The 12,198-nt window shown below is 34.8% G+C and overlaps 1 protein-coding gene across 1 annotated transcript in view; it reads left to right on the forward strand.

Moving 5' to 3' along the window:
• Positions 1-12,198, forward strand: part of LOC141561126 (granulocyte-macrophage colony-stimulating factor receptor subunit alpha-like) — a 46,994-nt gene that overhangs the window by 12,193 nt on the left and 22,603 nt on the right. Inside the window, 8 exon segments of the mRNA XM_074300256.1 lie at positions 3,095-3,183; positions 3,185-3,220; positions 4,851-4,971; positions 5,082-5,188; positions 5,190-5,212; positions 5,296-5,477; positions 7,324-7,448; positions 10,905-10,931. Of these exon segments, the coding sequence (XP_074156357.1) occupies positions 3,095-3,183; positions 3,185-3,220; positions 4,851-4,971; positions 5,082-5,188; positions 5,190-5,212; positions 5,296-5,477; positions 7,324-7,448; positions 10,905-10,931 (710 nt within the window).

The following is a 12,198-nucleotide window of genomic DNA, read 5'->3' on the forward strand; positions in this document are numbered from 1 at the left end:
ACTGCATCCTCTTCTCTGTTTTTTTTTTTTTTGTCTAAGTTTTTAAATGTAAAATATGAGTATAATGAAAATGTTTTTCATGACTACAGATGTATAACCTATATGGAATTGCTTGCCTTATCAATGAAGAGGGATCAGGAGAGAGAAAGGATTTGGAAATCAAAGTTTTCAAAATGAATATTAAAAATTGTTTTTACATGTAACTGGGGAAAAATAAAATACTGAATAAGATAAAATGAAGGAGTTGAAATAGATCTCTAAAAGTCCATTTTAGCTTTTATATTCTTTTAAAAAAGTAATAACATTTTTTTCAAAATACATGCAAAGATAGTTTTCAAAATTCACCCTTGAAAAACCTTATATTCCAAATTTTTCTTCCTCCCTTTCCACCATCATTCTTTTCTTGACAGCAAGTAATCCAATAAATGTAAAACATATGCAATTCTATAAATAATTCCACATTTATCATGCTGCACAAGAAAAATCAGATCAAAAAGGGAAAAAATAAGAAAGAAAAAATCAAGCAAACAACAACAAAAAAGGTGAAAAAATACTATGCTGTGATCCACATTCAGTTCCCATAATCCTCTCTTTGGGTGCAGATGTCTCTCCCCATTACAAATCTATTGGAATTGGCCTGAATCACTTTATTATTGAAAAGTAGCTCTAATATTCTAAGGAAATTTCTCATTGCATCCACAATCCGGTGGATCCACTGCTCAAAAGTGATCTATTCCAACTGGTATAGCCTAATCATAGCCACCATCATTTAAAGATAATTTCACTAACAGTTCACTGAGTTCAGAGGTGGGGAACATCTTCTATGAACTGTATAAGGCCTGCAAAATCATTCGCAATAGGTGATGATGAGCTGAAAGCTAGGTACAACAACCTTCCACTGCTTGAGTTCTCTAAGTTGGTAATTTTGTATGGCTTGCAAATAAATATGCAGATGGCCCTTGGCAGAAAAAAGGATCCCTTTTCCCTGACTTAGGATAATAGCTCCATCAAGAGAGCCATCCCTGCTCAAAAGGAAACAGTAGTGATGATAAGATAACAACCATCATGGGACATTCAAACTGAATTTGGAGTATTATTTTAAGTGTTCTTCTATGTGATGATGGATGTATGATCTAATCAATGTTTCCATTGCCTATATAGATTGTAATCTATCTGTGCATGACTTCATAGCCTGTGTAATTCTTATCTATGACTTTTTATACATGTTTGGCCTCTTTCCACTGCCCCAATCCCATCCCTTTGGTGCTAAGACATTCTCTGACTGCTCCCAGGAGATAGTGTGGATACTTTGGGGAATGTCCATTTTTGATTCACTTCTGAATGTCCCTTTATTAGCTGGTGAACTGGAAGAGCTGAGGATTTATGGAACCTTCTAAAAGAAGAGACACTTTCCATGATCCTTCTTCCCTATCTACCAATCTCCTACTCAAAGAGTCACCATTGTCATTGCTTTGTCTTATTTATGGGAGATAAGGCCATTGTTGCAAGTACAAGCTTCCAGTTCTTTAAGAAATGAACAGGGACCCAAGCAGTTCTCCCATTTGCAACTCCTCTCTTATGTGGATGGAATCACTATAGTAAAGAATCCTATCCTTCTTCTACTACCATCACCTCCAAAGTAGGGTAAAATCTTTTCACTCAAAAGGCTGCAGCCAAGAGTAAGATCAAATGGAAATGAACTCATTAAAAAGGAATCCTCAGTTTTTGTTTTTGTTTTTGTTTTTGCTGAGGCAATTGGGGTTAAATGACTTGCCCAGGGTCTCACAGCTAGGAAGTGTTAAGTGTCAGAGATCAGATTTGAACTCATCCTGACCTCAAGGCTAGTGCTCTATCCACTGTACCACCTAGCTGTCCCAGCTTTTTTTTTTTTTTTTAAACTCAATTGTCAACCAGGGAACTCAAACTTGACTGAAAATTTAATCCTACAACACATTCTATGGTGCCCCAGAATTAGAGAATATTTGCCTGTTTTCTAGAGATTAGGGATGGGAAAGGATCCCATTATATAGACATTCACTAAAAAGGATGCAAACCCAATATATTAAAGGCTTGCCTCTATTTATTTAAAATATCTTATGGATGTCCTAGTGCATCACTTGCCCATTTGCTTTTATTCCCCACTCTTAACATGATAAGTTCAAGTCTCTTTCCAGGAATATATTTGCTTAATCATGTCTTTTCTACCACGTCTTACATCCAAGTTATAATTCATAATACACATTAGCTTGTATTCACCATTCATCACACGCATCATCAGTCTTTCCTTTGCTTTTTCTTATTGTGGCCATCTTGATTGAGAGTTCAAAGTATATGAGCCCTTTGATCTCAGAGGTAAGATGAACAAGATGGGAAACTCACAGAGAATGAAAAGAGCTCCAGTTTATTATGCAGCACAGCCTTGCTGATATACATTTTTGCAAGTATGATCAGTGTGTGAATAGTAGAAAATTCCCAATCACCATTCAGAGAAGCAACTCTTGGGCTTTGTGTATGCATGGTATCTGCCAATGGGAGGAGAGCCAATCCAGCCATTCTAGTACCTTGTTAACTCACAGGAGAGACACTCTGTCAAGGTATCCCTGCTTACAAGCAACTACACTGTGACCTTCAGGTTGAACCCATTCCTATGCCACACATCACTGCTCCTTGCTCAACAGGGGCATTTCTGCAACATGGCAGAAAAATTTGTTGTGCACCAAAGATATGTATGTATATATGTATATAATTTTATTAATGAGGAAACTCAGACTCACAGAGGGGAAGTTGTCCAAGGTCATATATCAAGTTAGTACTAAAGTTGGAATTTGAATCCTGCTTTCCTAATATTCTTAATAGTGCTCTTTCCCCTACATCTTACAATTTTAGTGATGAGAAGTCATGTTACCCATGAACTATTCTAAATGGTGTTACTTTTTTGAAAGAAGAATTTTAATTAACACAATGGCCATCTAGATTCAAGATTCATAAGTGCAAAAATGTGTACCTTCTTCTAGAATACTTTTCATATAGCATGTATACTATTAATTACTGATTGGATTGAATTTATGTTATTGTTGATAATCTTCACTTCCAGATTTGCCAATTAAAAACATAACTATAGATATGAAGACAATGTGGTTGAGATGGACCAACGTGGAGAATGTGAATAATGTCACCTGTTCCTGTTAAAATTCTCTCAAAATTAATATATCAAGTGGAGGTAAAATTATTTTATATATATCTCTGTGTGTGCATATACTTAAAAAGTCATGTCTGCACATAAATATAAACACACATATCTATGTGTCTATATAAACATATATATGCATATAATACAAATATATTTATTTTTTCCTATTCACTCAATGAATAGGAGAAAAGATGATTTCAAATAACTAATGACAAATATCAACATATTCATAATTAGGAAATTTTGTTCTTTGAATAACTACTCTAATTTGTTCCTGAGACAAGTGCCACCAAAATCACTCTCTGTGGTGGGGGAGGAGCAGAATACCAACCAAAGACTAAGGGATACTCTAAGACTGCTTCTCATGACCCAATAAAGGAAGGAGGCTACTTGGTAGCTTCTTAGTTTAAATAATTTCTTTTGAAATCTGTATGCTAAAGCCAATTATTTTTTCACACTTAGTATCCCAGAGTTTAAATACTGAGTAAGACACATGTAGACTAGTAACTTTTATAAAAAAAACAGAGATATTTGGGTGGGTGGGGAGCAGAAACTAAAAGAAGACTTGAAATCAACCTTGTTACCTTGGCACAAAAATAATAATTAGCATCTATATAGCATTTAACAATTTGCAAAGCATTGATTAATTATCACAACCCAGTCCCATTTGGCAGAAGAAGAATCTGAAGGACAGAGAGGTTAAGTAAGTGACTTACCTAAAGTTGTGCAGCTAATAAGGCTTAGAGGCAAGATTTAAATTAACTTTCAGGTCTTTCTGACTCCAAGTCTAGCACCATCCATTGCATCATTTAGTTGCCTCCAAAAAAAAAAAAAAAAAAAAAAAAAAAAAAAAAAAAAAAAAAAGGAAAAAGAAAAAAGAAAAAGAAAAGGAAGAAAGAGAAAGGAAAAAAAATACAACTTTCAAAACTATCATGCTAAAGTTAGAAGATTCCTCAAGAATAATCTATATAGTTCAGCTGCCTCCTAATACAGAGAGGGCAATTAAGGTTCCAGAGAAGGGAAATGGTCCTAAAGGATGGCTCATTTAATACATTGAAATTGGAGCTGAAGGGACAGACAGAATGATAAGGAGCTCAAATCTCAGTGATGCATATATTGGGGAGGCTAAAAGAGATCTTAAACGACATTTTGTCCATTTGCCAAGGAAGGAAAAAGAGAATCAGGATTATATCAGAAGAAAGGAATAAAATTCAGGTTTCCTGATTGCTCATTTAATGGATTTTCAACAAGTTTGTTGAACTATGACTTTCTTCAGGGGGATTGATTCCTGGTCTCAAGGCTTAGAACCATGAGTTGAATAGGTAGGGTATCCCTGGTCCTTCCAGGTGCAGCCTAGCTCTAAGTTTAGCCCAAGGTTCCACTCCTTAGGAAACACTGAGCATCTTGGAAGAGCAAAGTTTCCAAAAAAATCCCCCCTGGGATGACAGGCAGAAGTAGTCCAGAAGGCATGATCTACTAGCACAGCATGAAGAAAACTTTTGGGAAGCAAGGTGGTTTAATTCTCAATGCTTATAGAGTTGTAGCTTGTCATAAGTAAAAGGGACCTTAGAGAGTATTTAGGTTAATTTCATAATTTTATTTGTCCTATTTCATGATCAATTAGCTAATGATTATGTGATTTTCTTGTTTTTGTTTTTAGGCAACTAACAACCATAGGTGCAAAATAAAAAGTTTCCATTGCTGGTGCCAAGGAATAGACTTTGTAATTGAAGGATTTTCTGGGAAAAGATTTTCAAAAACATTCCATCTTCCTCAAAGAGGTAATGTAGAATGTTTAACATATTTTTTGAATTTCTCATCACACTCAAAACTAAATTTTGTTTGCATAGAAATGCAAACATAATTTCTTTATTTCTTCATGTCTTCCTAGGAATAGAAGGTACTACTAAAGAAAACGTATCCTGTGAGGTTCATGATGCAAATTTTATGGACTGCAAATGGACAGTAAGGACAACTCCGAGAGATATCCAGTATCAATTTTTTTTACTCACAATCCCCACGGTAGGCTTGGAGGGAAACTTCTTTACAATTCTATTATACAAAGTATTTTTGGATCTTTCAAAGCAATATTTTGGCTATTTCAGGGCTTTTGTGGATAGAGAATGTCCAAATTATAAGACAGATTCTGAAGGCAGACGTGTTGGATGTCATTTTGATAACCTCTCAGGATTCCCAAACCCTTATCCATATCACTTCCTAGTGACTGGAACCAGCAATGGAACGGAAGTTCAGTGTACTGATGACAACATTTCATTATGGGATATTGGTAAGAATAATTTATGTCTTACACATTTGTGTTAGTGAAACATAGATCATGTTTTTATTTGTAAAGATTAGATGAATGGTTTGGCTTTTTAGCACCTCATAAAATGTACTTCAAGTGGCTCTTCATACTTGGTTCAACTGAGATAAAATGTGTGTTCCTCATCAATACACCAACTGTTTCTTTTTTATTATTATTTAACAAAGTCTGTCTTGAAAGTGTTTATTACTATATTACCTTCATTTCCAAATAACTTTTTCCCTCCCCCTTCCCAAAGAACCATCTCCTGTAACAAAGATTTTAAAAGATATGGGGATGCAAAAAGTAAGCAAAACAACTAATGTTGTTGTGGTTGAGTAGTTTCAATCATATTCATCTCTTTGTGACACCATTTGGAGTTTTCTTGGCAAAGATATTGAAACATTTTCTTCTCCAGCTCATTTTATAAATGAGAAAATGGAGGCAAACAGGGTTAAGTGACTTGCCCAGATTCATATAGCTAGGCCAAATGTGAACTCTGGAAAATGAATCTTCTTGACTCCAGGCCTGGCACTCTATCCAGTATCTATGCTACCTAACCAACACACTTGATACATATTCTGTTTTGGACAGTACACTCAATAATATTCCACATCTATAGTTTCCTACCTTTGCAAACTCAGGAAGGAAGTTCATTTTCCTGTATCTTTTCCAGAGATGAATGATTATTATAATTACATAATATTACTGTTGATGTTTCCATTTACATTGTTATAGTCAGTTGACATCTTCCTGATTCTGCTTACTTCACTTTGTCACTTCAGTTCATATAACTCATTTCTTCTATTCAAGTGAATTAGCAATTCATTCATAATTTCTAGTGTTAGAAGTTTCTTTAGAAAAATTAGGAAGTTCCTTGGGGCACTGAAATATTAAATAAATTGGCTATGATTACGTCAAGGGGCAGGTGGGTCATTCAGGGAATAGAGCACTATAACATACCCTCCTAGCAGTTACTATTACCAGTCTGTCCTAGGCCCAAGAGAGTACCTTTGACCACTGACCTTTGCAGTGTCAACTCTACCCGGCTCACCTCCTCTGAGGCCTTCAAAGGTCTCTGGCCACGATTTCTTGAAATAGTAGTTTAATAACTGGTAGTGCACTCAAGAACAGCCACGTGTAATCTTAAAAGCCTTTATTACTACCTACTCACATAATGCCCTGACTTGTTAACTTCTTAGTGAACACCTGGTCTGAAGATCCACCTATTCACTACCAAACTCCTTACGTCTCTTGGCTATCCATAAGCTTGGCTCAGCTGCCCCAGGTTAGGGGGAGCCAGGTTAAAGAGAGAGACTTGCTGTCTGCAGTGGGCTTATAAAGGGCCTGTGAGGTCACACACACAGCCAAATAGCGAGAGAGCCATCACCCATTACGAAGCTATCTCAATATGGCCAGGATCCCACCCACAGGGCAGTCCTATATCCACAGAGATTACTTCTGGGCAACTCAATCTCCTGTTGCATCGTGGCCGCCCATTTAAAGGATCCTTACAAGCCCTTACAGGCCCTTGAAGATTTGAATTCAAATATTGTTCACAATCTAATGCGGGAGACTACATATAAACAACTATATACAAACAAGATGCATATAGGATAAACTGAAAATAGAGAGAAGATTGTAGCATTAAGGGAGATTGGGAAGCACTCAAAACCTATCATAATGTGATCGCTTCCATTTCCTGTATTCTTACATCACAAGTCTAGTTTCAATCCCTAAGGACTGTGGTAAATAGATACTTTCCAAGGTATCTATAAGGAAAGTATTGACTTCTCTATTATCCATCACAATGTCTATGTTTCTATTCCAGAAATATTTAAACCACCAAATGTCACCATAAATTGTACAAATCTTAGATGTAGACTGCAATGGCAGATACCCAAAACAATACAAGGTCAGGACAATGGCTTTGAATATCAGCTTCAAATTCAAAAGGTAATGTTTTTTTCTCACTTTTTTAAATTATACTCCTCCATATATGTTCCTTACATTGTGTGTCTTGAAAAATCAATTTTCCTCAATTCAACTGTGTCTTTCTTGTCAGAATAATTCTGTTCCAAAAACTTGCTCCAATCTGAACAATTTTGCCTTTTTGTTGTTATTTTCTCTTCTGTAAGGCACAAGAATGGTCTTCTGTCTTTTTTTTTCAAAATGGAAATCAAACATCAACAATGAGAAATTGATCTTTGGATGATATAAAAGAATATCCTAACAGTAAAAAAAAAAGTGCAAGAATAGTTATTCTCACCTTAATAAATAGCAAGGCACAATAGTTCTTCATTAACATTTCCAACCCATCTTCATTTCATTTATTCCAATCTGGTTTTTCTTCTTGCCAAGGCCAACTTCTCTACTTATATCCTTGATTTTTCTCCTTTCCGATATCCAATAGAATTTTGCTCCTTCAATCATTCCTTATTTTTCTGTCATCATAATTCTTTCACCATCCACTGACTCCCTCCCCTCCACCTACAAAAATGCTTAGGTATCTCCAGGTCTCTTATTTCTTTCACAATAAAACTGCAAAAAACATGGTCTCATTTTTTCATCTGCTTTTCATTTATTATTCCTTTAAGATCTGGTTTCTAACCCACCACTACTTTCCAAAGTTGCCGATGTTCTCTTATCAAACAAATCCAATATTGTATTTTTTTCTGTATTCTATTATTTTAGTTGAGTTCTGTACAACTTTTGATTCATAGATTACCCTTTTCTCCAGGAAGTTTTCCCTTCCATTTATTTCTGGGATACTTCTTTCTCCTGATCCTTGTTCTATCTATGATGTCCTACCTATCTATCTACCTCTGTCCTACCTCAATCTCCTGCTGAGTCATCATCTTTCTCTTAAAGATCAAATACAATTTTCTCAAGGTTCTGTTGTGGGGCCTTCTTCCTTTCTGTCCTTCTATAGGTTCTCTCTTGATCATCTCAACAACTCCCATGAGTATATCTTGTTTGTACTGTTTGCTTGTATTCCATTGTTTTCACGTAGTTTCTTTTAGACAGTGAGCTACATGAGAGTAGAGACTGCCTTTTGCTTTTCTTTATCTACTCTACCCTTAGTACAGATCATGGAACATTAAAAAGTGCTTAGTAAAAGTTTGTTGAGTACTTAACTTATTTTGTTGGCCCAAGGAACACCCAGATAAGAAGAGGCCATTTTCTAATGCAAGCTGATACTTTCTCTGAAACTTTTGGAGTTTTGGAAAAAATTGCTTAGTTTTATTTCCTTTTCCTTTTGAAGATGATATCCTTCTAGAATAATAATAGTTGTAATGTTTTCAAATTATTTTATATGCATTATCCCATTTAGTGGTGCTATTGTCTTCATTTGTTAATTTGTTATTATGTTCATTTTATAGTTGCAGAACCTGAGGCTAGGGGAATTAAAAAAAAACAAAAGCAAACAAAACAAAACAAACAAACAAACAGAAAACAAACTTGTCCATGATCATATAGCTAGTAAATAGTTGAAACAAGATTCAAGTTCAGATCTTTCTGACTCCGGGTCCAGTGTTTTATCCACCTACCTGTCTCCTTAAACACATTCCAGTCATAATTCATACCTCACCAAATGCAATGTCATCTCTAGTTTGCTTAATTACTCTGACCTTACACTTTATAAATACAAATTCTAGAGGTCATAGGTTTCTTTCTGGTCTGTATTTTTCCCTCTATTAATTGCCTATTAATTGCTGGTCTTCTGCATTGATTTTCTTCTTCCTCTGCTGTAAGTGTAAATTTGGGTGATATCTGACTTAGTAAACTTATGCTGGCAGCTTTCTTTCCCTTTTTTCTCCTCTTGGATAAAGACTTAGATAGCATGGTTATCAAATTTTTAGATGACATGATACTAACATCTTGGATAACAGAAGCAAACTCAAAAAACATCTCATAAGCAAAAATTGTGAGCTGAATCTAATAAAATGAAATTTAATATAGGATATGGGAAATAAGCCTAGCAGCAATTCATATGACAGAAAAACAAAACAAAACAAAAAACAAACCTGAGTTCTTAAAATAGCAAGCTCAATGTATAAGGCAATATGAGTTAAAAACAAAACAAAACAAACAATGCCAACAGATTCAAGTTTAGGCTATGTAAATAGAGGAATAGTTTCCAGAAGACTCACTATCATATCACATGTAGAATATTGTGTTCATAATTAGAAGCCTCTTTTAGGAAGGACTCTGATAAACTGGATTATACAGAGGATATTGATTAGGATAGGTAAGGAGATATTGAACATGACTCAGGATGATTGGTGGAAGAAATTGAACATGCAAAGATGAAGAAAATTCAAGGATAATGTGCTAAATGCTTTCTAGGATTTCCTAGATTGATGATAGAATTTAGAGCCAGAAGAATGTTGTTAAGAGGAAGAAGAATATGAATTGTTCTGTTTGATCCAACAGGTCCCAGGTACAGTGTATAAAATAGGTGGAAATTGCTGCTGAAGAAAACAACTGACTTTCATTTTAGCCAAATTAATCATTACATTTTTATTAATGTATCAATATTCTGCTAGAAGGAAGCTAGATGGCAGAATGGATGAAATGCTGGCCCTGGAGTCAGAAGGATCTGAGTTCAAATCCTATTTTAGATATTAGCAGTGTGATACTGGGCAAGTGTCACTTAATCCTGTTTGCCTCAGTTTCCTCATCTATAAAATAAGCTGAGGAAGGAAATGTCAAAAGTACTTTATCATCTTTGTTGAGAAAGCCCCAAATGAGATCACAAAGAATTGGACATAATTAATCGAGTGTAATTCTACTTGGAAAGAGAAATAGATACTAGAAAACTGCTAATCAGTCAGAAAAATCCTCCTTTCCAGGCACTTTTGCAATTTATATTTTATGTTAATCTTAAAAGAAAAGGTAAAGATATTTATCAAATTCCATAAAAAGTAAATGTACTTAAATAAATTTAGATCTGAAAATACTATTTTGCCTTTGTTTTATTTTCCCCTAATCTTTCTTTCTCCAAAATTTTTTTTTATTAGTTTATTTAGCCCTATAAAGTATTCCTTGATAGTTCAATTGGTATAGCAATAATTTTATAAATTATTATCATGTTTATTAACTGCATATGATGCAATCAAAACTTAGTAATTTCTTGACTTCAAATTGACTGCTCTCTGTATTCTCTGTAGAAGTGAACTTGAAAAGAATGAAAAAGATACCATGGTTAAATCATTTTAATTCACTTTGGGTTTTGGTACAATTGTCTCAGGATTTTCCCCAGCCTTCCATGTTTTCTCATTCCTATTAGAGGTTGTTTTGGCTGTCCTGAAAATGAGGAAGAAATTAGGGAGATTATTTGCCAAGGGGATTAGAATTCAAGCCATATACTTGATTTGCTTTTTGTTGTTGTTGTTATTGTTTTTGCAGATTGCTAACAAGAATTTCTCTGAAGTGGTGAGTATTATTTTGTCTAACATCACTGAACTTTTGTCTCCAAAACAATAACAAATCATTCTTAGCTATTTCACTTCTATTTATATAACTAACTTAGTTGCATTTATTTAGTATATTAGTTAGAAAATTGTGTCAAAATATAATTGGGTTTTTCTGGATAGCCACAGCCAGGTAGATAGAAAAGTCCCCTGCAGGGACTTTTTCTTCTCAGGATAACAGAGTAAGTAAAGACTTAGAAAGATGCTAGACCTCTACCACTAAGCTTAGACTAAATGAACTCTTAATCTCTATATATTTTTTAATGACCATTGATTGCTTATACTGAGTATGTCTTCAGCAGATGCAATATCTATGTTATAAGTTTTAAGATGATATTGATGTATACCTACTTTTTTAAAAAAAAAATCCTGACTTCATTTTTGGATGCATGGAAGGTGAGGGATGGAGAGGAGGGAGAGAGGGAGAGGAATAGGTAGGAGGCTGATATTAATTATTGAAGTTCCAAATTTTCATTATTGTAAGATCTTCTAAACTTGGGTTCGGTCTTATGGATCTAATAATTAATAATAATTATAGGAAGATTTACATGAACTAATTGATTTTAGTAAAAACTTAAATGAGAAGTTAATTATGAAAAAATATTATATTTGGTAATTAAATGGAGAATAAAAAAGAAAATTAATTTTAAAAGAATTTAATTGTACCTTCATCTTGCCTCTGAATCTTCCAGAGTCATCTTTGCCCATAAGGATAGTTTACATACAAATCTGGTCTCTGGAACATTTAAGGGAATGATAATAAACATGTTACAGCTGCTTCCTTGTGGGGGGATGGATTTATACCCATTACACATTTTATACTTTTAAATTTAATCCATATGAGAGAGAGAGAGGAGAGAGAGAGAGAGAGAGAGAGAGAGAGAGAGAGAGAGAGAGAGAGAGAGAGAGAGAGAGAGAGAGAGAAAGAGAGAGAGAGAGAGGAATAAAGAGAGAGAGGAATAGAGAGACACACAGACAGAGAGACAGATAGACAGAGAAACAGAGAGACAGAGAGAAAGAAAGAGAAGAGGGGGGAGACAGAAGGAAAGGGAGAAGGACACAGGAAAGGAGAAAGAGGGTGGAACAGAGAGGGAAAGAGAGAAAGAGGGAAAGGAGAAAATAGAAGGAGGTTAAAATGAATCACTTTACCTTAAGTTTAAAAGCATTTGCACATATACACAAAAATCAATGCTGCCAAAATTAGAAGGAAAGGAAGAAATGGAGGAGAC

The sequence above is a fragment of the Sminthopsis crassicaudata genome, chromosome 3 (genome assembly GCF_048593235.1).
Source record: "Sminthopsis crassicaudata isolate SCR6 chromosome 3, ASM4859323v1, whole genome shotgun sequence".
Classification (NCBI taxonomy): Eukaryota; Metazoa; Chordata; class Mammalia; order Dasyuromorphia; family Dasyuridae; genus Sminthopsis; species Sminthopsis crassicaudata.